Source organism: Neolamprologus brichardi, chromosome 18 (genome assembly GCF_056152115.1).
Source record: "Neolamprologus brichardi isolate AB-2024 chromosome 18, ASM5615211v1, whole genome shotgun sequence".
Lineage (NCBI taxonomy): Eukaryota > Metazoa > Chordata > Actinopteri > Cichliformes > Cichlidae > Neolamprologus > Neolamprologus brichardi.
This window is the reverse complement of record NC_142121.1, coordinates 24,646,375-24,672,412: the sequence shown is the minus strand read 5'-3', so window position 1 is coordinate 24,672,412 and position 26,038 is coordinate 24,646,375. Positions and strand designations below refer to the sequence as shown.

Here is a 26,038-nt window from a genome sequence, read left to right as displayed (position 1 = left end):
TGTTCCATCTGTATTATCTTCAGCAATATATCAACAAAGCAATTATTTCATGCAACATGGCTCATTTGGATATGACTCAGTGGTTTGATGAGGTGGCTTCCTGCTGACATTTGCACAATCTGATCCACAACTGCAAAGTGCTCCTTTAAATCATTAAATTCATGCTCCGTGTTTATAGAAACACAGAGAGAAAATGAAAACGTCTTTATTCTTTTATTTTTCTCCTAAAACAACCTGTGATTTTTGTGCGATCAATCTTATAACTGTTGGCTAAACGGCAATAAAATTGATGAGGTAGATTTCTAGAGGGGGGAATAGTATATAGATGTTATAAAACCCTCTAAATTCAGTTGATATCAGCTCTCAGAAATCCATCATCAAGCCCAAACGTCATATTTTCAAAACCTCCAAAATGAATGCGTCATTCACGTCTTCTACGACTAAGATTCTCTGTAACCAAATATTAAATGTTCATTTTATTTAAATATTTCAAAAATTGTCAGAGCTTCAGCTTGACAGTTAAAGGATTTTGAACACTACTCGGGTGTGTTTTGGAAATAACTTGCTTGCTTAGTAAAAATAACACTGTTTTCTTCACTGTTTTGGCTGATATGAATTCTAACCCTCACTATAGAACCACTCTGACGAGCCTCAGACTCTAATGTGACACACACAAAACAGGGAGGCACACAGGATTCAGTCGAGTCACATCATGCTTTTATGACGAAAAAGGAGCTCATTTACAAGACAGACGGTATATAAAACATACATTTAAATTAAAAAAGAAGTCATATGTGTTCTATAGACAAATACATTATTGTCTTATCCTTCCCTTTGAGACCAAGCAGCCATGGGACTGAGCAAAACATGGGCGATCCCCGGAGAGAAGAAACAGCCGATAAATCCTATTTTACTATACCTACACTATTTACAGTTCAACAGTCATTTTCCTCTGTCAGACATGGCAAGGAGGTCTACAGATTGGATGACATGATATGGCTAATAGATCTAATATGTACAGTTCCTGTTCTTCTTCTCCAAGGATCCACTTGCTATGGCACAAAATTTACATGCTAGAAATATTCACGTACACTCAAACGCTCAAGAAGCCGGAGAGGATTAGAGTCCAGGTTTGGTATTGATTGTATAACAGTCTCTTTGATATTAATGATTGATCGTTTTAACGCCATTCGACCTGATAAGCTGCTGTTTTTACGTTGGCTCTGCATTTAGTTGGCGCTCTCGGCACCCATTCCTAGGTTTCAGTGGTCAGCGACAATCACGCGAAAGAGGAACAAATATCAAAGAGTGATGGATGTATCTGAGATACTCAACGAGGTCAGTGCCAGGCTGATTGATAGATAGATAGATAGACAGATAGACAGACAGACAGACAGACAGATAGATAGATAGATAGATACCTTAAGTATCAGTATTACTTTTACCTGTTTGTATTGAATCAGAGCGCACCAAGAAATGCAGAGCTATACCAAATGAAAGCTTCCTCTAAAGAGTGGGAGAGGCAACAGAGCGTTTTATTATCCCAGACCTGGAAAAAAAAAAGCATAAAAGCTGGCACCATCTCGTTTTAAGAGGAAATCATTACAACAACAAAAAAGAGGTGTAGAAACCTAGGAATGAGTGCCAACCAGGTCTATGAGAGCTCTGTATGCCTCCTCCTACTCCAGAGAGACTTTGAGAGAGTGACAAGATTCAAGATAGATCAATGAAAGTATGCCATTAACAATCCTGTCCCCACACAGCATGATTGATCAGTCCCACCATCCTGCTTGGAATATCAATAGCTTTATCAACAGCTTACACATCAGAGCAGATCATCTGTTTGAAGATAGATATGTGTAAAAGTACAATCATCCCAAGTAAACAAATGCTTCTTTATATATATATTCGTGAATGCCGGTGACTCTTTGCCCCCTGGCTTTAACTTGTACCAGATTAAAACACACGTTAGTCGTTTCAGCCAGTCCCATGGCCAGCAACGATGGCACCCATGGCTATCTGTACAAGTGTAGGTGAGAGTTTGGCAAGACCAATCACTGTATACAAAAGGCATGCATAGATTTAATCTGCTAAGACCACAAGAAAGAAACTTGTTTTTTTTTTCTTCTCTAGAGAGTAGCCGATCATTTGCTGAGCAGCACTTAATCATATACAGAGAAAGAATAATGCTGTGAAGTTTTCTGGGGGGAGGGTTTGGTGAGACTGGTGGTGGGGGTTTAAGTGTGTAATCTCCAGACTTAGAGGAGTTTGCTTTTTGATGAGATGGAGGCCTCTCCTGCTCCCACTGCAGGCAGAAACACACCCAGTGCCAAGAAGGGGTCACGCTATGGCTATAAGGAAATCAGTGAAGCACTGACTTATGAAGCTAACAGTCAATTTTCTCGCTTACCTGCTTGAGGCCCCGAGCTGTTGCTTTGGTACAACAGTCTTCAGGATTTGTTTCTTATACTCACAGTGACCACTGGGGGTCAGCATTGTCACACAGAAGGAAATGGAGGTGATTTTGTTTGTGTGTGTGTGTCTGTTGGGGGGTGGGTGGGGGTCTGGTCAAGGTTAAGATGAAGCATTTGTCTGTCTGAGGTGCTCTAAAGTGTTTCAGCAAAGCTCTGCAGAACGCTCACTTATATCAGGCGACAGCGACAGTTTGCATCACCGCCTCTTTGCCTGAGAAACTCATCACAGGTCATATCTCTGTCTGACACTGATGCTGTTAAACAGCTAAAAGTCTATTTGCATGACACTCTGTCTGAGAAGCCTGTTATGGAAATGGGACTAATAAGCCAAGTAATCACCCAATCAAGCCAGGCTCGCTCCTCTGTCATCCTATTACTGCTCGTCTCAGCTCTGATAAATCTCAAGTCTAATCCAATCAAAACCAGCAGCTGTAGGACGCGGAGCAAGAGATGGATTTATTTAGAGCTAACATGGAATCAGAAATGACAGGAGACAAAAATGTAGAAATGTAGTCCTGAAGATACGACTAATATGGTTCTTTTGATGTTGTTGTGGCCAAAATTGTAAGAAAACAGCTTAAAGCGTTTAAAGGAAAGCCTCCCTCAGTGTGCTAATGGAATGGAAACAATGGGACACACACCAAAAAACCCAAAAATGAATAATTCAGGCTTGACGCCACGACTGTGGTGTGTGTCCAAAGGGTTTTTTTCTTCTTGTTTTGTTGTGGGTCTTTGAAGAGTTTCCTCAGTGGAAGGTACGCTAACGGTGAGGTTGCTTCTGCTCCTGCTGTAAATGGGACGTCTAGACTACGGTGTACCAACCGCAGGCAAGGACAAACCAGCGGAGGGAGCGGGGGATATCTCAGCCTACTTTCTCAAGAATCGTGGCAGAGGAGATGAATCAAGCTCGCCTCCACTGGTATCTACAAACACAGAGAGTCTGTCAGTCAGAGTCAGGCAGGCAGCGGCTCGGCTGCAAAGCTGTGTTGTGTGCCGCAGCCTTTTTGAGAAGAGCTGCTGAGGATTTTTTTTTTTGGAGAAGTGTCTTTTTTTTAATCAGTTTAGCATACCAATAAAACCATTGAAAGCAAACCTCTGCTAGGAAATTTAAGATGCAGGACATTTTTTTTAAACAGCATCTAGCTTGAAGCAAGCTTTTGGAGCTTGAATAGACACAAGTGCTTCGTTCCAACCCCGATCAGCTGGAGGTGTCAGGTTTTTAATGAATGGACTACCTCCTTGTCAAGATGACTCAGTGTACCTCAGTAGGCAGAAAGCGAGCGCATAGGCGTTTAGTCACGGCTCTGCAACAACCCAACCTCTTTTCTGCATTTGCAAGTTAAATTGTGTCAAGATATCATCAAGAGAAAGTACGTACAGTACAGTTCACAGAGTTTCACACGCAGAGAAAGATCCCAGAGTGGCACTGTGCAGAGAGGGAAAAGTTCCAGACATTTTTTATTTTAAGGAATGGGTGTGTGAAAAATGGGAACCAGTGTTTTTTTTTTGTTTGTTTGTTTGTTTTGATTTTCAGGGAACCTGGGTCACCCCTTACTTTCATCTTTTGTCTCCAATGATCTAATCACTGCTCCGTGTTTGATGGTATCACGAGGAGCAACACATCATAAGACAACAACACTTACTCACCAGTCACAGTGAACACGTGTCTACTACCGCACAACCATATTCCAGCCTAATACTGTGAACAGGGACAACGAGGAGATGAAGAAAGAAGACGGAGACGGGGGACAGGAGAGGGGGCCACGAGGACGGTAAAGAGGGAAGAAGGAGAAGAAGGTCAAAAAATGAAAACACACCGTCATCTACGCTTACAATTTGAAATCGATGTTTACACAATAACACCATCCACAATCGCTACGCACATTCTCACTGTCATCTAAACCTAAGTTTGCACTGAGAAGTACCGGGGGATGGAAACACAGAAGGAAGGGCTGAGGGAGAAGAGATATCCACGAAGGCAACATCCTGTTCTCAACACCACCAGAGCCAAAATGGCTGCAGACCCTGTCAAAGACACTGTTAAAAAAAAAAAACAGGCTAATTTGTTCATCTATTCTTGTTCGGCCTCATGAATCTTTAAGAGCTGTTCAGTTATTCATTCTGACAGAGAGGCTGCGGTTTCATCATTCGTTACAAGCGACAAAAATGGAGTTTGCAAGATTTAACTCGCAAAGGAGTCTGAGGGTGTCTCTTACCTGGGGGAAATGATTTTCAAACCATTAAGTTGCTATATAAAGCACCGTTAGAGCCTCTGCAACCCCTGACATGTGTAAATAGCAGCTATTTTTCTAATCTAAGTAATCTTTTGGCCTTTTGTTATTGCTATATCCGTTCATCCATCCTCTTCCGCTTATCTATAGTCTACCATGGTTTTATTTATTTGTTTTCTTTTTAAATTCTATGAAACAACATTTAGCTTTAACATATTTTTCATTACTTTAAGGTTCTCTTGAGTTCAGAGGCCATACCTGTAAGGTATGCCAAGGAACATTAGCAGTGATAGCTATATGTAAATAGACATACCTCACCACAGGAAAAAAAAATGTTTTGTTCTTTTTAGTTATTTTATTATTATTATTTTTAATCATTATTATTATTATATGTATATAACTATTAACAGGATTTCTCCAGATAACAGGACGCCAGCCCCTTTCTCTTCCTCCCCCCCTTTTTTTGTGGCTTCAGTCCATTGCTCATACCGAGGCTCTCTGAGCTCTGGATAGCTTTAGCTACATCCACTTTTCCATTGTTAGTTTCTTTAAAATATTAACGTTCAGCTTGGTGATTTAAGTATCTGGTTAGGTCTGTCATTACAAAAGTTTCTGGGGTGTTCCTCCCCCGCGTTTAACTTTGGCGAGCTTTGCTTATTTGCCTATGCTGCTGTGCACGTGTTGTGCATACTGAAACGCACACACATGAGGCTCATTGGCCGGTCACTGCTGAAAATCCGCCGATTCCTGTCCCCAGCTGATCGATCGGCGCACCTCTAATTTGTTCTCATTCAGGATTTGGTTGTATTAAAAGACACTGCAGTGTGTGAGCTGCTCAGTTTTTCATGTAATTAAAGTTAACATCACATTTATTATTACAGTGTGATGTATGGACATGTCCATTAAAAAAACATGGCAGCAGCTAAAATGTCAAATTTGAGTATTCAATAAGCCAAAGCTGTCATCAGGATGAGTGAATCAGGCTGTGTTTTACAGTCTATGGTAAATCCATGATTTACATTAGTGTGTAAAGTTTTAATTTCACAGCTTTTAGTAACTAGCAACTATCAGTTTCATCTGTTAACTTGCAAACATTTTTTTCTTCTCCACAGAAGAGCTTTAGATCAAATCTCAGCTGTGAATGAACTTAACGCTCTGCCTGCTCTAGGCTTACGTGCACCTTGAGATCTGAAAGGGTGCTACTGCATGAGGTGTTGAGAAGAGGACAATCCCACATGGAGGACGAAGAACATTAAAACGGTAAACAGCCAAAAGGTCACAGAGAACAACAACTGAAAAAAAGAAAAAGAAAATAAATTGAAGGACAAACAGAACACTTAAAAACGATTTTTTTTGTCTTTTTAGTCTTTTTTTCCATTTTTAAAACCACAGTACTACTCTCCACTATACGATGCACATGGCGTGGGTAGGGTTACACGACTTCATTTACATTTTTAATCCTCGGTCTCCAGCCAGGGACCCCTCCCAAAGGAGGACCCAGTGGGGGTGTGTGGGGGATGTGGGTGAGGAGGGGGGAAGCACTGGGCTAGGGGGGCAGAGACATTCGCACACCGGCCCTCTGAGAGACAGACAGAGAGCAGCGAGTGCCGCACGTTCATTGGTCCGTGTGTCGTGTGTTGTTCCTATCAGAAAAAATCACCTCAATGTGGTTCTATCTCCTCTGAGCACGTGCGTGTGTGTGTGTGTGTTATGAGGTGAAATTTTATGCAAGCCCGGTGACAGCAGATGGTCTTGTGATCATTGCGACAGCTTGTAGGATGGCAGTGGCAATAATTATATAACTGAATCATGCACACACTACTGTATAAAAATACAACCTACACAACTATGGCTTGGCTTATACACTCACGAATTCACATCACTTCTCTCTCAGAGAATGGACTTTTAGCTTTATGGCTCCACATAAAGTATTGCTGGAATGTTTTACAGTTTATCAGAGTAAATATGCATAACCATTCTCACTCTGTAGGCTAGTTATTTCACTTTTCCTGAGAAAAGGGGCTGTACGTGTGCCGCCTTCCACTCGTAGGATGAGGGTGTTTATGTGTGTTAATGTGAACACCTCCTAGTGGGACCGTGTGTCCTCTGTCTGCCTCTAAGTATGAACCAACTCGCCAGGCTGCTCCCCCCTGGCAGCGCTGGTAGGGTTGGGTGTCCACCAACACAGCAGGGACGAGGGGCAGGAGGCAGGTTGACCCTCTCGTGTTGAAGAAGAGCACGAACGGGATGCAGGGCAGAGAGAGCAGAAGTCGCCTGCCTCTTCTACCCAGCAACCCTCTTGTGGCCACCATCCCGGTCCCTCCTGTGTTGGTTGGCATGGTTACAGTGGTGGCCTGTGACCGGTGGGCACGACTTCCAAACCAAACCCACCGGGCCACAGGCGGCTACAGCAACTCTCAGCCGGTGCGCTCGTCCCAAACTCACACAGCTAATGTTGTAAAACCTCACAAAGCTCACAAAGAAGAAAAAGCCAGATTTCTTTTCTTGCTTTATGCAAATCTTATTATTTTTCAGCCTGTGTGCATAAAAGCAAAGGCCATATGATAATATTCATAAAACATTTTGCTCTTTGTAATCCTTACTCCTCAGCGGTGGTCAGAATAAATAGAAAAACCTATTTAACTGTCTTTCAAAGCTATGTGTTTTTATGAGTGGTACAAACTTACAGCTTAAAGCTACATGCATGATTAGCAGAACGGCAGGCTTTAGAGAGAGTAATTAATGGACAGAAGCTCTCTGTACTGAATTTCTTTTCAAATCCCTGACTCTACAAAAAAAGAGAGAAATTGAAATTAAAAAGGAAACCTTATCATTTCTCATTAAAATAAATGAGAAACAGGACTATCACTGTTCCACAGGCCAGTGATCGTGCCAATTTACATCTTATCACCTATATGTTCTTTCTTCTGTGCCTATTAAGCATAAATGACAAGTAGCTAGCACTCCTTAAGGTATAATTTAAGCAAATTTTGACCACAAGCTGAATAAAACTGCTGAGAGATCAGGTTCACAAATCAGACCAAATTGAGAAGTGGCTCCGGTTTTGATGTGGGCGCTCGAATGAGTGGAGCCACGGACAGGGACTTGTGCTGTCAAGCTTCTTTGCGAGTCAGAGGCTGTGTGCGTTTGCGTGTGTCAAACACGTTTATGGGACGTGCTCATGCCTCCCCCGAGGGACCCCTGGCTGCGTTGTTTCATATCATTTTCATGTTAAACTTCCTGGTCCCTCCTGAAGAGCTTCCAGTGGCGGGTTCAGATTTCCGGAAGGAGTACTCCACTGTGAAGTTGTTCCTGCGTTGTCCGCGTCCCCGGCTCCACACGAACAACAGCAGGAAACAGAAGAGGACAACCCCGAGGAACGTGATGCAGCCCATTGCCGTGGAGACCAAGATGGTGGTCAGGTCAAAGGTGAACTTGAGGAAAACGCGTGTGCTGTTTAGATTTGTGTCGTTGAAGAACTCGCTGCTGTACAGTGAGCGGTTGAGAAAGAAGGCTGAGGCGGCATCCAGCGGTTGGCCACGCACCGTGAGTGTGGCAAAGTAGGTGTCATTGCCTCCGGCGTTACTGGCTATGCAGATGTATGTCCCACTGTCAGTGAGCTGGGCGTAGCGGATCTCCAGGGTGCCACTTGGGTGAACTATAATGCGCCCTGAACTCTTAGTTGTGATCCGCCTGCGCTGTGGGGAAATCCAGACAATAGAAGGGGGAGGGTCTCCTTCGGCTCGACACAGAAAACTCACCGGTTGGCCTTCACGAGCAATCATCTGGAGAAAAAGAGTGAGTGGATGAATAAATGAACAGTTTAAAAAAACACAGCAGATATCTATATGTAGGAATATTTTAAAATCTTAAAACAACCTTGTTTATGGTTGTAGAAAGTTTAACAAACTCGTCACCATTCATTACCTGCTGCAGTTTTCGGTTGCGTATCTTAGGCTTCTGGCATGTGAAGTGATCGAAGAGTGCAGAGTCGGTGAAGGAGCTGAGGCTGACGCCTTGCACCTCCACCGGCCCCGCACACACCGGCACTCTGCCGTCAAAGTTGAGGGTCTTGCGTCTTTGCAGGATCCACAACAGACGGCAGTCACACATCAGGGGGTTCCCGTCCACTCTGAGGGTCTCCAGACTGTTGACAGAATGGAAGGAGCCCTCTTCCAGTGTCTGCAGGTCGTTTGAGGAGAAGTTGAGCACGCGGATCTGTCGGAGGCCTCCGAGGGCATGGGGCTCCACCGTCATCAAACCTGTGCTTACCATGATGAGCTCCTTCAGCCTCAGCAAGTCTTTGAAGGCCCAAGGCTCTAATGTGGTGATGGGGTTGTAGGACAGGTTAAGGTGGGTGAGGTGGGCAAGGTTCTTAAAGGAGGCCGAGGGGACAGAAGTGATGTTGGTGTTGGTGATGGAGAGCCAGTGGAGGTCCAGGCCCTGAAAACTAAGAGGGGAAATGTACTCCAGGTACGGCCAGTGGTCGATATCCAAACCCCGCAAGTTTGACAGCTTGCGAAAGTTCTGGTCCTCCAGGGCAGTGATGCTGAGGTGGCGAAGGCGAAGAGTGACCAGGCTGCGGAGGTAGGACAGCGTCTGACCAGAGATGGATGTCAGGTTGCAGCGCTCTATTGTGAGGTCCTCCAACCCCAGCAGACCTGAGAATGCCTGGAAATAAGAAAAACATCATGGGAATCTGGGAATCACTGTTTGCTTATACATATACATATATATTTATTTATTTATGTTTAAGTAAGACAAACAGACAAAAGTTGGTTCAGCATTTCACCAGAACACCGTTTTGTTGTTGCTACTGTATGTGAGGTACATGTCAAGAAAAGGACTCGTTTAATTTTTAATATTTCATAATCATTCTCAAAGGAAAATATCAGATTTGTGGCCATAGCAACCAGCTCTGAGTATGACGAGTTTTAAAAGTGCTGAGACATTTTTCTGGTTTTCTCTGAGGTCTTTGTGTTTTAATAGTGCCTTAATCTCTTAATACGTAATTAGAAACAATAAATTCAAATAAAAGTAACAGAATCATTTTTTACACACTCTATTTGAATGTGTGCTGCTGTTAAGCAGTTTGTAAGTATTACAGTATAACAGTAAAACAATATTAAAATTTATCATTTTATTTTTTGACACAGAAAAAAATATTCAGATGTGTTTGGTTTCTTCTAAATGTAGTCTAAGCAACAAACCAAACACTGAGCTGAGTGCTTTTTTACTTATTTATGGGGAAGCTGGAAATGTATTACATGGATGCTGTGTAACTGGTATCAGTGTTTTTATCTTGGCAGGAAAACGAATAGACTTTGCCAAAATGTCACACCAGGAGTTTTTAAAATAAAGTGCAAATTATTGTATCCATTTCCCATTTCATCAATAAGCTCAGTTCACTACTGGCCAGATGCTTAAGAGCTTACCTTGTGGGATATATAAACCAGGTCGTTGTCTCCGACCTCCAAGTGTTTTAGACTTTTCAGGTCCTGGAAGGTGTAGTCCAATAAAATCACCATCTTGTTCTCACTAAGGTCTAGGCTGGTAAGATTGCCAAGCTTGGCAAAGGCTCCCATGGGCACCAACTTCAACTGGTTCCCCCTTAACTTCAGCACTTTAAGACTCTGGAGGGTGGAGAAGGCATTCGGTTCTAAGGTGGAGATGAGGTTCTCGCTGAAGTCCACTTCCTCCAGTCGTGGGTACGGTGCCAGGTCTCCCGCCTGCACCCAGCGGAGCCGGTTCTTGCTGAGGTCCAGGAGCCGCGTCTCTGTAGGAATGCCCTCTGGGATGTTGGTGAGCCGCCGTCGCTGGCACGACACTGACCTTAGCTGGGCTGAACACTCGCACCGTGGCGGACAGGCGTGGCTGTTTCCTGGCAGTGTCAAGGTTATCATGGTAACCAGTGAAGTCGCCAGGACCCATCGCCACAGCTTCGGCCATGGCACTAAGGCACGCCCACCATGGCCAGGAGAGCCAGTCATGGCCCTGGTCCTCTGACTCCTCGCCTGTTACAGGCAGGGTGAGTGCGCCAGACACCTGCAAGACGAGACAAAGGGAAAAACAGGAGTTACAGAAAAGAAGTGAAGGGAGAAATAGAAAACAAGGACGGAATAAATATGTGATGAAGAAGGGAAAGAGGATGTAAGAAGATGGAGCCTATAATATAACCTATCAGCTCCCAACCTCATTAAAACAGGCCTAAATCCACAATGTTGTAAATTATCAATGTCTCCGGCAGTTTAAGTAAAGGAGTTGAGAATTTACTGCGGAGATTTGGGGCATTTCGTGACACAGCACTTAAACATCGCAGATGAGATCCCGTCACAGGAACAAGGAGCGCTTTAAGATAGTTTAGAAGATTTGTCTTTTCACTAATTTATCTGTGGTTTCAGCTGGAGAACCGGGACGCTTGGAGCCATGAGAGGGAGCTTCTTGTTTCAGCTGAATTCATGCATCTTGCATCTCCTCCGTTTTCCTTCCAGCAACGAGGATGTCTGCTCCATTTTGACAAACACAATGAATTTATTATAATCACCGTGCATAAACAAAGATGGAGCTCCTTAATAATCGCAGTGTGTGTGTGGAAACTATGCACGCTGTGACGAGGAATAGGTGTTTGAGCCATTGCATGCATTCAAACAGGTACGCTTGGATGCAAGTTTGACATTTTGCTGGGTATGAATTAAAAATGCTTTGAGGGAAAAAGAGATGAATCATTTGTGCTTTAGCATTCCTTCAGGCAGCCGGTCATCTCTCCCACACACTGTTTTCAACATGAAGACAGTCAAAGAGCACCTGGCATTGGATCTGGAACACGGCTCTGTCCATCCAGCTAGCAGAAGTTTCATACTTGAGGAAGATGCCATTTAAAAAGAAAGTTTGGCTAGAAGAAAGTTTTTTTTCTTCTCTCAAACAACAACTACTGACCAGAAACCCCCAAATGTTAAACTGTTTGTTTATTTTTCAGATTCAATGGATATGAGAGAGAATATATCATCACCACCAGGGAGTATCATGTTAAAATGCACTCTGATGCTGTTTCATGTTAAAATGCACTCTGATGCTGGCAGAGGAGGAAGGCAGAGCTGAGCAGATTAATAATATATGGGTTGGTTTGTGCGTAATGGGCAGTTTTCAGAGGGCCAGCCACACAGTTAAAAGAGCCAAAAGTTGCTAGGCTCTCTCTTTTTGTCGATGAGGCCGTTGCTTCATATTTTTTACAGGAAAACAGCCTCTAAAAACGCCTAATTATATCCGACTGTTTCGATGCATTGGCATCAATGGGATCAAACGGGATGAAATGGGATTTAAGCTAAATATAAATGACAGCTGACAAATTCTATGCACTCTATGCACATACTCGTATTTTCACACACAATCACACAAACGCAAGCTGTAGGAAAGAAGAGTCCTCCAGAGATTCTGTCTCATCTACTAAGCCTCAAGGTGGATAAGTCCTTCAATTTTTGACAGGCCTGGAAAACACTGTGTTTACAGATCCCATATCTGAACAATCTGGTAGAAATCTGGCACAATCTCTCCTTTCGCTGGGAGACAAAACTCAAAACACAGAGAAGCTGCTGTGCAGAAACAGACTGACCCACTTCTCAGCAGCAACTCTGCCTCGCACTGTCAACCATCAGCAACTCACCATGACCACAACAACAGAGCGGCAAACTCGGTGGAATAGTGCCCAGGAGAAAAACAGAGAGATCAGAAAAACTAGCAAAATTCTATCAAAGTCCTGAAATAATGAGATTAAATCACACATCAGGTTCTGTGTCCTCGTGTCTTCATGGTGACTGTTGTGGAAACACTGATGATTTTTCTCCTTCTTGCACCTTTTACCCTGCTAAAGATTTAGATTGCATCCCATCAACTATCATCCGAATAACATGAAATGATTTTTCTCTAGTGACACAAATTACCGCGAAGTTAAAAAGTAGTGCTTTTGGTCACTATTTTGCTGCAAGTCAAAGAATTTACATCTTTAACCCTTAATCACACAGGCCTAGAGGCTGGTGGGCAGGGACAGAGACTTTATTAATCCCACACTGTTACAACAGCACAAGTGTCAGCAAGAAATAAAAAAATAGAAATCCATCCATTCTTTCAGCTGGGGTGTTGGAGCTTATCCTAGCTAGCATAGGGCGAGAGGTGGGGTACACCCTGGACAGGTTGCCAGTCTGTTACAGGGCTAACACAGAGAGACTGACAAACATTCATACTGAGATTCACACCTATGAGCAATTTAGAATTACCAGTCAATCTGACCCCACTAATTGCATGTCTTTGGACTCTGTGGACTCAGAGGGAACCCACACAAACACAGGAAGCACATGTTAGCTCAACACAGACGGACAAAGTGCACAAATAATAAAAAGGCAAAAAGCTATACAAGAGTTATTTCTACCATTCACAAATTGTCTCTATATAGAGTAAATACACCCACAGAGAATTTTTCATATTTGGAAAAGGTGTAGTGGGAGTGATAATACACACAGGTACATTTTTGCAGGTATCTATTGTATGTGTGGATTATACAGTCTGACTGCTGTCAGGATGAAAGACAACATTCAACTTTTGCAGGTAATTCTTCGTTTCCTTTTTTTAAAATCAAAATATCTTGAAAACGTAAATTGGCATTCATGGTCCCCCGAGGATGTTCTATAAAAGGTTTATAAAACGTTACACAGAACATAGTTCAGTACTTGTGATTTAACGCTCATTTGAAAAATGTTAAGATTTTGGCACGTTATTGTTAAGATGTTGAACATTTGCCTGTAAAAAAAACCTTTTGAGTTAAAATTCTGACACATCTAGCGAAGATGTGCCCTGGGAGCCTGTGTGGGGCTACTGTGGGCAGACACACGAGCCCCAGTACCAACGTGAAATATAGGTCACATCTGGGCTCTGCACTATGGGACCCAGACAGGTCCCAGTGGGATAACCAACAGTGTGGGTTCCCCACACTAAGCAAAGAGAGGCCCACAATGGGGCATATTATAGGCAGCGTACCCACAACTGCCCTACTGGGGCCCCACCTAGACCCCACAGTGGAGAGCTAATACCATGGTATATTAGCAATACCAACTGGTGTGGAGTGTGGACCAGAATGTATTTTAAAACAGAAAAGAAAACAACTATCAGCTGCTCATTAAAAAAAAATGGGGTCACCACAACAGGTACATCTGCATGCTTCATTTAGCAGAGTTTCACACCCGATGCCCTTTAGATGCCGCCCCCTGCAGATTTGTGCTTTCTCCCATGGGATTTATTGCTTATTAGGCAAGTATGTAAACTACTACACTATAGATCATCTCACTAAAAACCAACCAACCAACTAGCCCTCCACTCAAATCCTCTGCATAACATGTTAGTATGTTTAAGAAATTAGAATACTCTCTGATACCAGAATTTACTGATGTTTTTAATCAGCTGTCTTATCTCAGCCTCAAAATTCTGACACTATTTCTCCACAATTGTCACATTTCCCTGTCTTGTGTTTCCTAACATACAGACCCCGCATGGGATATCCTATATAGGCCTTATATGTGTTTTCTATAGACAGCCTATAGTGGGCTACCCACAGAATTCCCTCTTGAGAGCAGAAAGGGCAAAAATATGAATATAGAGTTTGGGTTTGGACAGGGTTTGCACACAAAAAAACACAGAGGACCCCATAGGGCAAAACTGCTGTGAGCCCATTTTGGTCCCATGTGGAATAGATGCAGGTTGCCCACACAGCCTAACAGCTACCCACTGTGGGCCTGCATGGGCATGGTTGCTGGGCAGACATTCAGCTCTACACACAGCTGTTCCCATACATAGCCCACTGCACGACTATAAACTCTTCACTCAGTGTATCCAGTGTCTCCATGTGTGTGTTAGTGTACATCTTGCCCAGCTCTTTGGCATTGTGATGGATGCAGCCTGTCTCCGCACCCCCATGAGAGTCATCCTACGGGTCAGTGGCAGAGTCACAGTATGAATCACTGAGCTTACATCGTCAAGGCAGACAAGGTCCTTACTGCTTGACTCAAGGACAGACTTGGATTCCTTAACACACACACTCTCTATCAGGCACATGGGCCCAGTGCTCCGCGCATCATTTCTTGAGCAGGTGATAAATACACACCTTGACTCTGACTCCCAGGCCACATACTGAAAAGAACATTTTTATATGTTGTTGCTTTAGTTGCTTTCTTTTAGATTAGCAGCCTGTCCCTCAAAGTTTAAAAGCTCAGTCTTACATCTTATCCTGCACCTGGACAGTGGACATGCATAGAAAGCTGCCATACAACCTGTAAAATATCATCTTCCAGATGTTATGGTAACAACAGGGGCAAATCCCACAGTTGTAGCCGGCGAGGAAGATAGAGTCACAGGCCAGCTGTCCAAGGAGGCAAAAAAAAGAAGAATGGAAGGAGAAACAACCCAGAAGCTAAAAATAACTAATATTTGATGGCTGACCTAATGAGCAGATGTTTTGGAGCAACATTCTTTCTCAGCCACTGCACAGGCAAGACACTGATGACCACAGCCAGATGTTTCAGACACCGGTTGTTTCACCTGCTTTATACAGTCAGGTTAGTCTGATTATAAACACCACACACTCTTCCCAAATAACTGCAGGGAAAATAACATCATTGTGGTTTGGTGTGTATTTGTGTGGCAGTGTGCCTGACCGTAAATAGGTCATGCATGTTGACTGGTAGCCTTTACAAGCCTTTATATTTGGCCGGCAGAGCATAGAGCTCCTCTCCCCAATATCCCTTCTTTAGTGTCCCTTCTTCCTCAGCTTTCTCGCTCTCCTTCACGCTCTCCCTCTGTCTCTCTGTCTCTCTCTCTCTGTCTCTCTCTCTCACACACACACACACACACACACACACACACACACACACACACACACACACACACACACACACACACACACACACACACAATAAAATCACACTTTAGCTTTCGTGATGGAGGTGCAGTCAAGCAGTCAGCATGTTATTAGAGAAAGCTTTTACATTTCATTCCTGCAAACAAACCGAGTCGATAACTTGACAAGTTTTTATATATCAGAGGAAAGCTGACAGTTTGTACTTTCCATTGCTAAGTAGCTATAAGTCCAATATTAAATCTGTGCTTAGTCACTCCATTTTAAGCCCAAGTCAAGTGTGGAATAGAGTTTAGCAGGTCTCTTGTGGGGTTGCACTCAGTGCCAAAGAGGAAAGGAAAATAAGGGGGCAGACTTTTTAATGAAGATGAGAGTCAGACAAATCTCTGTTTTGCAACATTATTGTGATCTACAGTGAATATTAACTAATGCAAGTCAATATAAGTAAGCCTAAAACGTCAAATGAAGTGTTTTTGTGCTGCTCGTCATCAAAGTTAGAGCTCCTAAAGGATTAACAACTCCCTGACTGCATTGCAGAAAGAGAAAAACCAAAAACAACACCCAAACTTAAATCCTAAATGACAACAAAGGAAAACTGAAATCAAAATATAATTAGGGCGGGTAAAGAAAAAAAACAAAGAGGAAAAGCCAGAGGAAGTGGCTCACAGAGCAGGATCCCCACAGTGATGAGAGGAACAAAGCTGCAGTGGGAATGCACACATATAAAATATAAAGCGGAGGAAAAGTAAAACACAGGAAGTACACAGGAACACACACAATGTAGTCACTAGATCAACATCTTCAAAGTTTTCAGTCATTTGTCTGCAGCATCCAGTGACGGCAACACTGTGATCATAAACCAAAGCTCCCAAAGCGTCTGTAAAAACAGAACATTTTCCATACTGCACTTCACTGAGCTGCAGAATGCAACGTGAAGGACACTGCAGTTGTTTGAGTTTGCATAAAGAGATGATACTCATGATGGTGCTCTGTGCCACTCCTACCATATCATCGCCGTTCTTGAAGTACTCTGAGTCACCGAGTCTGCGAGTTTGGACTGATCGAGACTGACATGCAGTCTGCTTTGACCTTCAGCTGATTAGAGCCAAAGACACAAACCTTTGACTCGACTGCAGCTGTAATGTTTATATGGACTACACATTGCTATATATAAGATCTAGCTCATATTCAGCCTGAAATGCACTCACTTGCTCACTTTCAGGAATCTACTAGGCACAAGTTTGAAATACGGGCAGAAATAATGTTGCTACATCTGCATCTTGAATCAAGACTGTACAAGACATGCAAGACACGATGAAAACAAAAAAAGGGGCTAAACAACTTCCCTCAATCATACCATCACAGGTTGTAGTCCTCAACCAAATATCACACACTGGAACGGCTCAAGGCAAAAAGTCTTTCCATGAATCTCTAAAACCAGATTCTCAATGACGTAGGAGCTCATCTGCTTCATGATCCTTCACAATTTACAGGTTATTGTAATGTGTGATGTGCAGCAAGCAGGTGAAAAGTTGACTGAATTTTACAAACTAATTAGAATTAAAGTCAAAGAGGCTCACAAACAGTCATAATTATGATAAATCTGACCAGCAAATATGAGCTTGACCTTGAGAAAAGTCTGGGTGATCATTCTCTGCAGGTTTCACAAAAATCAGACTGACACTGTGGGATGAGCAGCAATTCTAGCTAGACCTGATGTCCCAGTGCAATATGAATTTTGGATATTCTTCTATGTAGGAAGTTATCAGAGAGGGCCTTTCCTATTTCACCAAGGCACTATCAAACCACATTCTGCACAAATTACAACATCATTGCTTCACTTTAAACTAGCGTGCGGTCCAGACCTGCCACCCACTAGAAACACATGACACCAAATGCAGCTCAGAGATATTTTTTTCTCTCCAGTTTTTAACTACCAGGAATTATTCTCCTCAATTTTGAGGCCGTTACAGAGAGGTGGTCTGAAAAAAAAGTGACGCAACACAGTGGTAAACATGGCCCTGTCTCATTTTTTAAAAACATTTTACTTTGATCACATTTAAAATTAGCATGCAATTTTCTATGGTTCTTTTTAAATTAAATTAGGGGTTTACATGATTTGCAAATGATTACATTCTGTTTACATTTCTATTTTACACTGCATCGAAATACCCTGTTTTGAAAACCCCTCTGAAAACCCTTGTTCGCCCTGAGTCTCAGTGGTTGCACTAACCATCATGCTCATGCTGTTGAGCTGTGGATGCAAAGTAACATATCTGCACTGTCAGTCTAAATCCTATCATATACTCCTGACAATGCAGCACGGTGAGACGTGTACAGCACACCCCGCGTATCATCACCCTGTGCTGATGACTGTCTCCTCATACTGTGGATGATGTTTCATGAAATGAAAGATGCTTTCTGACTCACAGTATTCTACTGTATTGTTTCCCCTCTAACCAGGCGATCCCCAAAATACTTCACAGATCTCTGTGACTTATCTCAGATTCCACCTCTGTTTCTTTCCTGACAAGCACTACAAAGCGAGACAGCAACTGCTGCTGAGAGTTAGTTAGTTAGTAAAAAAAATGGCATGAACTAAGAAAGCTGAACCTTTGCCTCAGTTGTTTAACTGCATCAAAGTCTGCCTCGATCACAGAGAAACAGAAAGCCAGCGCACTGCATCGAGAACAATGCCTGACAGCCACAGAGGAACAACAACAACAGAACAAACAAAGCTAAAACAAGCTGAGATAAAACCCCACAAGACAAGAAATAAACAAATAAAAATATATGTGCTGTTTGTTTATTAAGAGGAGAATCTCTTCCAGCTCTCAAACAGCGTCTTCAAAAAAAAGATTTACTTTCATCACGCCAGAAATAATCTAAATGTTGCAACAACTGTTTGTTAAAAAAAGACTACACACACATATATATGCACACACACACACAAATGCCAACACCATAAATGTCCCTGATTTCAGACAGGAGCTGTCTGTGTTGGTGTGTGGGCAGAAGGTAGACAACGCTAAATGGATTAGAAGGGAATGAGCCCAAAAGGTCGTTTCATCTGTGTGTGTACGAGAGTGTGTGTCTGTGTATGCTTTCACTTTGAACTTGAGCAACACTGAGACCTTAGTGAGGGGTGACGCACACAGCAGGGAGTCAGACTGGCAAATGCTGTGACAGTGATAGCTTAAGTCTGTATCAGTTTCACTCGCTGCAACAGGAGGTGCTTAAAGTGATTAGTCACATGCAGCTAATCCATAAAATATGCTGACATAATGTCAATTAGTCAACAAATAGCCACAGAAGTACCTTGGTATGGTACCTTGGCTTTCTTTCACCTGAATACTAAGTAAATGGTTTAAAAAAGAAAGTCATCGCAACTGGATGTGGGGTGTTTTTGAGTTGTAGGCGATGTCAGATTTGAAGTTATTTAATGTGAGCTTTTGGTACAGATCTGGTTTCAGCTACACATCCAGGTATTATATAAAGATATCATAAAGTTTTAATTTCTGCCAGATTTATGCTCTGCAACTGGCAGACAGGTACATCAGAAGCAATTCGCTCATCATGTTTATTGTGGTTGGCCGTCAAATCTCACTGACTTTCAGTCTTTGGTCATCATGTTGCTGCCAGTCGCTTCCAGTGTTGACACAGCTTTAGGCTCCTGAAGGTTTTACTCTATGTCAGACATTTCAATGAGGAGAGAGAATTAGAAGGAACTGAACATGATTTATTGATATACAGAATTCAGTTAAGGTATTTGCTGATTAGACTCCGATTGCCCATCACAGCCGAAAGGAATCTCAGCTGTGACAGGGATTAGTGCAGGACCCATCTGAGTCTAGACGCTGGTGGTGGAGATGAAGATGTAGGCTTGGATGGAACCTCAGTAACATGAGAGAGGTGGAAATGGGGAATAGGTGGGTTGCACAAAAGTGTCTGCCAGGGAGAGTGACACATGTGCAGTGAGATTTAAAGCTTAGAGAGTGGAGGCTGATTGGCATGAAGAAGGTGGGCAGAAAGATGATTGGACTAGACTAGCGATGTCACAATGAGCTTGTTAGTATTGAAAAGTGGAAGTCGTGCAAGCTTGGATCAGCCACCAAACACCTGGGAAGCAGACAGATGTATGGATAAAGCTCTTCTTTTTCAAACTTTTTCATACGATTTTCATTACAATTTCCACGTTTCCTAGCAACCACAAACCAACAGGCTAAAATGACTCATTTGTAGAGTTTATGCACATATAACATGTTAGAAAAGCATTGTATAGTTTTCATTAAACAACAAGAGCATGTAATTTATATTCACAAAAAATGTAATTATGCATGATACACTGTAATGCCTAACCACCTAACACTAATGTCACAGACAAAATATTACTGTAGTACTGGTATGTACTAGTTATTAGTAATTGCGGACAGTAGACCCAAGGCTAGCAGACTACCAACCAAATGACTGACTGATCGACTCAACAACCAAATAACAGACCAATCACCTGGCCAACCAACCAACCTACTGAGCAGTAGAAAAACAAACCACCCAGCCTACTATTCACATGTTTTATTGGTTTAATAGTAAATAACCATGACCTGAATATTAACATGAGCTCCAGTTCTCTTAGATCTGCATGCAAACAGTATGTATGTGATTTATTGATACACTGAGTGATTTTGTAAGTCTATTTCTATTCTGTTGATATCAACAGACAGGAGCAATCATACACTGAAAACAGATGAAATGGATCTGAACTCCTTAATATATGCATATGTTGTATGTGTACATTACTCAGTATTAAGAGAAAATTTATATTTCTCAATATTAACTTCTATGGATCTGATCCCAGAGAAACAACACTTCACACACAGATCAAACGTATGTGTTTTTACTGTATTTTTGACTATAAGTGATCAAGAAATCTTCAAATGTTAGGTGGATACGTCTATTTCGGAGAGGACACCTTCTGTCTGAGTAAAGGATGAGAATCAGGAGGTAACTTTCTTATCGGTTTTGCTTATTTTTTTTCAGTCAAGTCAGTTTCTCAGGTGCAGTTGTTTTGCAGTTCTTGTTGCACTTTAACAAGTAATTACTGTATGTAAAGTGTCCCTGTGAACATGCATATTGTGAAAACCCACCTCTTTGATGTCTCATGATACTTTGTTCCTTTTGCTCCCACTCATTGCTGACTTTGTTATTTTTCTTTTTGCTGTAGTACGCGAACTGCTCAGTACAGATCAACCAGACTATGATAAACATCAATGAAGTGTGTGTGTGAGTGTGTGTGGCAGAGAGAGAGTGTGGGCAGGTTTCAATCCCCTGAAGTGATTATATGTGAGCATCAGTTCTTTCTGCTGTAATTATTTACTGTGCACTGGCTGCAGACGAGACCTGAAAGACAAACTCTGTAGGTACTTCATGATAAATCAACCCTCTGAAACAAATGACACTCCTTGCGTTGCAGCTGATTGAGTCTAGTCGGTCAGATTACAGTAATAACTGAAAATCGTAAAGAATGAAAATTGGTTGAAAGTATTCATAGCCGAAAGCAAGCGCTAAATATTTCTCGGCATCTCGGCTTTCGCAGCAGCCATTCTGTGAAATCCCTTGTGCACCTAAAATAGATTAAACTGGAATCCTTCTTGCAAACACACACATACAGACACACACACATACACAGTGTTTCCATCTCATTTTCTTCCTCTGCCTTTGTTTCCTCTCTCGCTTTCTGTCTGTAATCTGAAAGCTGAAGACAGTCCTGTTTGACAACTGTGATAAATATACACACAGGGAGGCTGGGATTAAAGGGAAAAACAAAACACCGCAGCATCCTGTGAATCACTTCAGATGCTGTTTGTTCTCTGCTAAAGTAGAACAAGCGTCTATGAATTCATCTGCAGACCTGTTGTGTCCCATCTGTTGCCTTTCATGAAATCTTGATGAATGAAATATTCCAGTTAAAAATCTTAACTGACATACATTGCGTAATTTGTTGAGGGGAAAAATAATAATTTAAGAGTCCTGGTGTCAAAAATCAACATTGTGTGTTCCCTTAAGAGCTGTATGTATAGTATGTGCAATAAGAAAAAGCACCCACCTAGTACCTAACTAAGAACAAATCCACTTCAAGTGTGAGCATGTCAATAAAAGCAAACGGTTTAGACATTTGTAGGTCTGGATGATTCAGTTGTCTTACTAGGATCCCACTGAGGAAATACATCAATCTGGCAGGGTTTACAAGGCCATTTCCAAACAATTTGAAGTTCATCATTCTACAGTGAGAAAGCTTGTTCAGATGTGGCTAACCATCAAGATAGTTTCAGATATTCCCAGGAGAGGATGTACCAGCAAATTCACCCAAAGGTCAGACCATACAATGTTCAGAGAAAGTGCTTAGCTTTATAAATTTGCAACAAAACTAACCACAAAACGTCTGGAACAATGTCCTTCAGACAGATCTGATCAAAGTGGAGATATCTGGCCAAAATACACAGACCCAGATTTTGGAGAAAAACATAGCCGCACATATCGTGTCAGCACAAACCTCTTAAAATAACTTTTAAGCACGGTGGTGTCAGGGTTATGATTTGGACTTGTTTTGTAAGAAATATAACATCCAACTGGAATAAACTGTAAACTAAGCAAAAGGACAGAACACACAGTTGGCGAATGAGGGAGGTCGCAGCACTGGATGGAGGAAAACACGGACAATAAATACATGAGAGGGAATCAGGGCAGAGAGGAAACACCTGGGGAACACAGCTGGCAACAATCTAACACACGAGACCGGAAGACCGAAAGCTGAACATGACACGCACCCACAGGAGACTATCAAAGTAAAGCAGGAAGTACGGGGACACACACACTGAGACGCAGACTGACGAAACCCAGTGAACAGAGTGAGACAGAGCGAGGAACAGTAGCGAGAGACAGAGTGAGAGAGTGACGGGTGAGAGAAAGAGTGAGAAAGCGAGAGGCGATGGGGCAAGGAACCCTAACAGACTGAAATGCTGTTAAGAGACCTGTGAACAAATAAATGCTGCAAACCTCAATGAATTCTTGTTAATAAATGTGGGTCAAAATTCCTCCAGAATGATGTGAAAGACTGATGAAGACATACACTGCGTAATATGTCGTGCGTTGTTGTTCATCTGAAGTCAATGTGTCTAAAGTCAAAACAAAAGAAAGAAAAGAAAAACATGTTGGGGGTGAAACTCTTTGTGCTCTACGTGAAAATGATTCATTCATAAGTTTTAATAACTTTTGTAATAATACAGTTATGTATTTATGTGATGGCCTGGGGTCCTTGTTTGGCCTGCCTTCTGTTTCCTCCTTTCAGGTAATTATCTATGCCTCATCATCACAGAGGAATGTCTTCATCTGTTTAAGGGTCTAAAAAAGTGGTTTTCCTCCCAAGATGTCTCTCTTTCTATCTTGCTTTCTCTCTCTCCACCAACCTGAACAGCTGGTGTCTTTCACGCATCCAACTTTGTTTTCATTTAATTGCGTTGCACTTATCCTTTGTTTGTGCCACATGTCCTATGGAAACACCCACAGATTTGTTTGTTTTTGGCTCAGCTTTGAGTTAAAGTTTTTATTTTGCTGTGGATCTCCCTGTTTTGCCCAGAATGAGCCGCATTTAACATCTATACACTCGCTGTCAACAAATCCACCGAAGAATCGTAAGCAAACAAATTCCAATATCACATATTTTTGGTACAGGCAAAACTTAAAACACGATATTCCTCAGTGGATCTGACCTTCATTGTTATTTATACACTACAAAAATAATCCTGTTTGACATTTTCATTCATGTGATAATGTCATGCAAAGATAAGCAAATCCCACATCCCAGTCTACTGCTGCACCATTATAATAATGTATATAAACTTTTAAAATTTGTTTAAAATATGTAGTCATAGGAAATCTGAAGATTAGAACACCCAGCTCTAATTTCACATTATTAGAACACTGGAATAGTGAAGCTAATTTAAAATGTAAGTGAATGATTATTAGCCATCAACTGGGACAGAAGAGGTTAAATGTTCTTCTGGTCTTCTGTCTCATCAAAAATGAAATGCTTTGAAAACAAAAAGCATTTCAGCCAGTGCTCACTTTTAGTGAACATGGATCTTTTTGTTTTACTCAAAGGCATGACACATTTAATTAGCTGTAGCTATTCTGATGATTCTCACACCCCGAGGTGTTTCGACCTGCTTTTTTCTGGCTCAAACCTGAGCACATGGCTACACATACTGAGAGCGCAGACACATGAAAAACACACACAGCATGCTCTCTCTCTATCTCTCACACACACACACACACACACACACACAGACACACACACACACACACACACACACACACACACACACACACACACACACACACACACACACACACAGGCAGACATATAGGTATAGTATGTGTGGTAACAACAGCGCAACAGAGGGCAATCTGGGAGTCTTATTAGATTGTCCTACCACCATATGGTCTCTGCTAAGGTGTGCTCAAGTGTGCATCTGCTCAACCTGTTTAGATTTTTTAGTTGACTCCCAGTTTACTGCGTGACATCAGCTCCTAATTATGCGATTTGATCTGGGGGTTCAGGGGTCATATATCGTGTGTGCACTGGCCTTTTTCACTAAGTCGGCAGCAGTTGTAGGATGCCAGGGCTAAAAAGTGAGCAGACTGACTTACACCCTAACAAAAGTCACCTGTACAAACTTACGTGCAGGCAACTTAAACTCTCTACTCACTTTACTGCCTATCACAAGATTGTGAGTCAAGTGTGAGGTTTTCCCTGCACACATATTTGCCTTTTATTCATCATCATTTAACAGTTACGACACTATGTGTGGTCTTGTTATTCAGTGTTGGCCTGATTACTCAGCAGGTTGGAGCCAATACTGACACACTCTCCATGCTGAAGGATGTATGGAATCAACCTTTAATTTTCATATCAGATCTGAGAGACACTGCTGTGATATTGGACTACACTCCTTATATGAACCATGTTTCTTCAGGAATAATGAAGAGCTCGCTCTGCCATATCCAGAGTGATGACTTACAAGTCATTAAGTCTGGTACCTGCACTGCTGAAGGTACACAGAGCTGCACAGATTGTGTCTGTGCACACAGGAATAAGCCTGCGTTTACATGTTATGAGCGTACTGAGGAGAAGCATTTAGCTTGGCAATTGTTTAACCTCGGGTGTAATTAACCACAAAGGGCAGAGATTATTACACTAATGGCAATGTTGCAAGTTTGGAAGAAAAAAACTGGGAGATGAAATTTTTTTAATCAAAGTTGACCCGTTTTATTGAAAAGAAAGCACACGCGAAATCATTTTGAGTGACACAATGACAAGTGACTGAACAGCCCTGAATTAGTCTCAGCCTTTAGGGATCTGTGGCCTTATTACTGGTGTGGATTGAAATGACTCATTAATTATCTCACACATGCTTCCCAAATACAAAAAAACACAAACTGGCCACTGCCATCAGCTTTATGTGGTGGCAGTATGGTATTTTCCCATTTGTGTTTTTCTTTTCCCATTCAGGGTACTTATGTGGCATATTTTTACGTGGCATTGCAGTATTTAGTAGGTCACTGGGATAAAACAAGATCTCACACCGATAGACAAACTTCTCCTTGGTGCAAACAGGAGACTCTGTCATCGCATTTCTCATTACCAGGCCCTAGACGGGATATGAAGGGAGTTCATTTCTGGTGTAATTTCTCTTCTAAAGGCTAATGACTTTCCAGATAACAAGATGGTGCGGCGAGCCCCAGTCCCGGTCATTGGGAAGTGAAATCACGTCTTCTTGTCAGCGCCAACCGTGCGGCTGCAGATTGTGATGATAACTAGGCGACTCGTGTGAAGGAAAACATTTCCCTGGAGACATCTCACCTGAGAGGCAACAGCCCATTTTTTCACCCTGTACAACTCAGTGTGTATGGGCGTGTGTTTTACAGTGTGTGAGTGTGCTGTTACGTCCCTGTGGTATCAGAAGCAAGGAAATTAATTAAATTCTCCGGCTCGTTAAGATAGGTGAAAGCCGGACAGGGAACTTAAAAGCAAGATAGCCGACACTTCCTTGATATTCCACCGCAAATACGTAGGGTGCAGGACGAAGTGTGATGAAAACCAACTGATGAGGCGCGGGGGATTGAAATAGATAAGTGTAAAGCTGCATAATATAAACACAATATGAGTGAAGAATAGATTTGGGCAACAGGGGAAGAGATGATGATAATGGACATGGAGGACCGTAAAGAAGTGAGTGTGATGAATGGAAGAGGGGGAAAAAGGGGGACGGGAGGGAGGTAAGAGGGACACTCTGTCTCACTCTGTCACTAATGATGGAGGAAGGTCAAAGCTATTCCACAGTTGAGAGAATCTAATGATGCAAATTAGACCTGACGCT

The 26,038-nt window shown here is 42.3% G+C and overlaps 1 protein-coding gene across 3 annotated transcripts in view; it reads right to left on the bottom strand.

Moving 5' to 3' along the window:
• Positions 1–700: 700 nt before the first annotated feature.
• lingo3b (leucine rich repeat and Ig domain containing 3b) overlaps positions 701–26,038 on the bottom strand; it is a 67,209-nt gene continuing 41,871 nt past the window's right edge. For all 3 annotated transcript variants that reach the window (XM_087831641.1, XM_006786643.3, XM_006786642.3), the window contains 3 exons: positions 10,141–10,750; positions 8,633–9,376; positions 701–8,490 (listed from right to left, as the gene is read on the bottom strand). In XM_087831641.1, the coding sequence (XP_087687767.1) occupies positions 7,921–8,490; positions 8,633–9,376; positions 10,141–10,695 (1,869 nt within the window). In that variant the 5' untranslated portion in view covers positions 10,696–10,750 and the 3' untranslated portion in view covers positions 701–7,920. The remainder of the gene's footprint in view (positions 8,491–8,632; positions 9,377–10,140; positions 10,751–26,038) is intronic.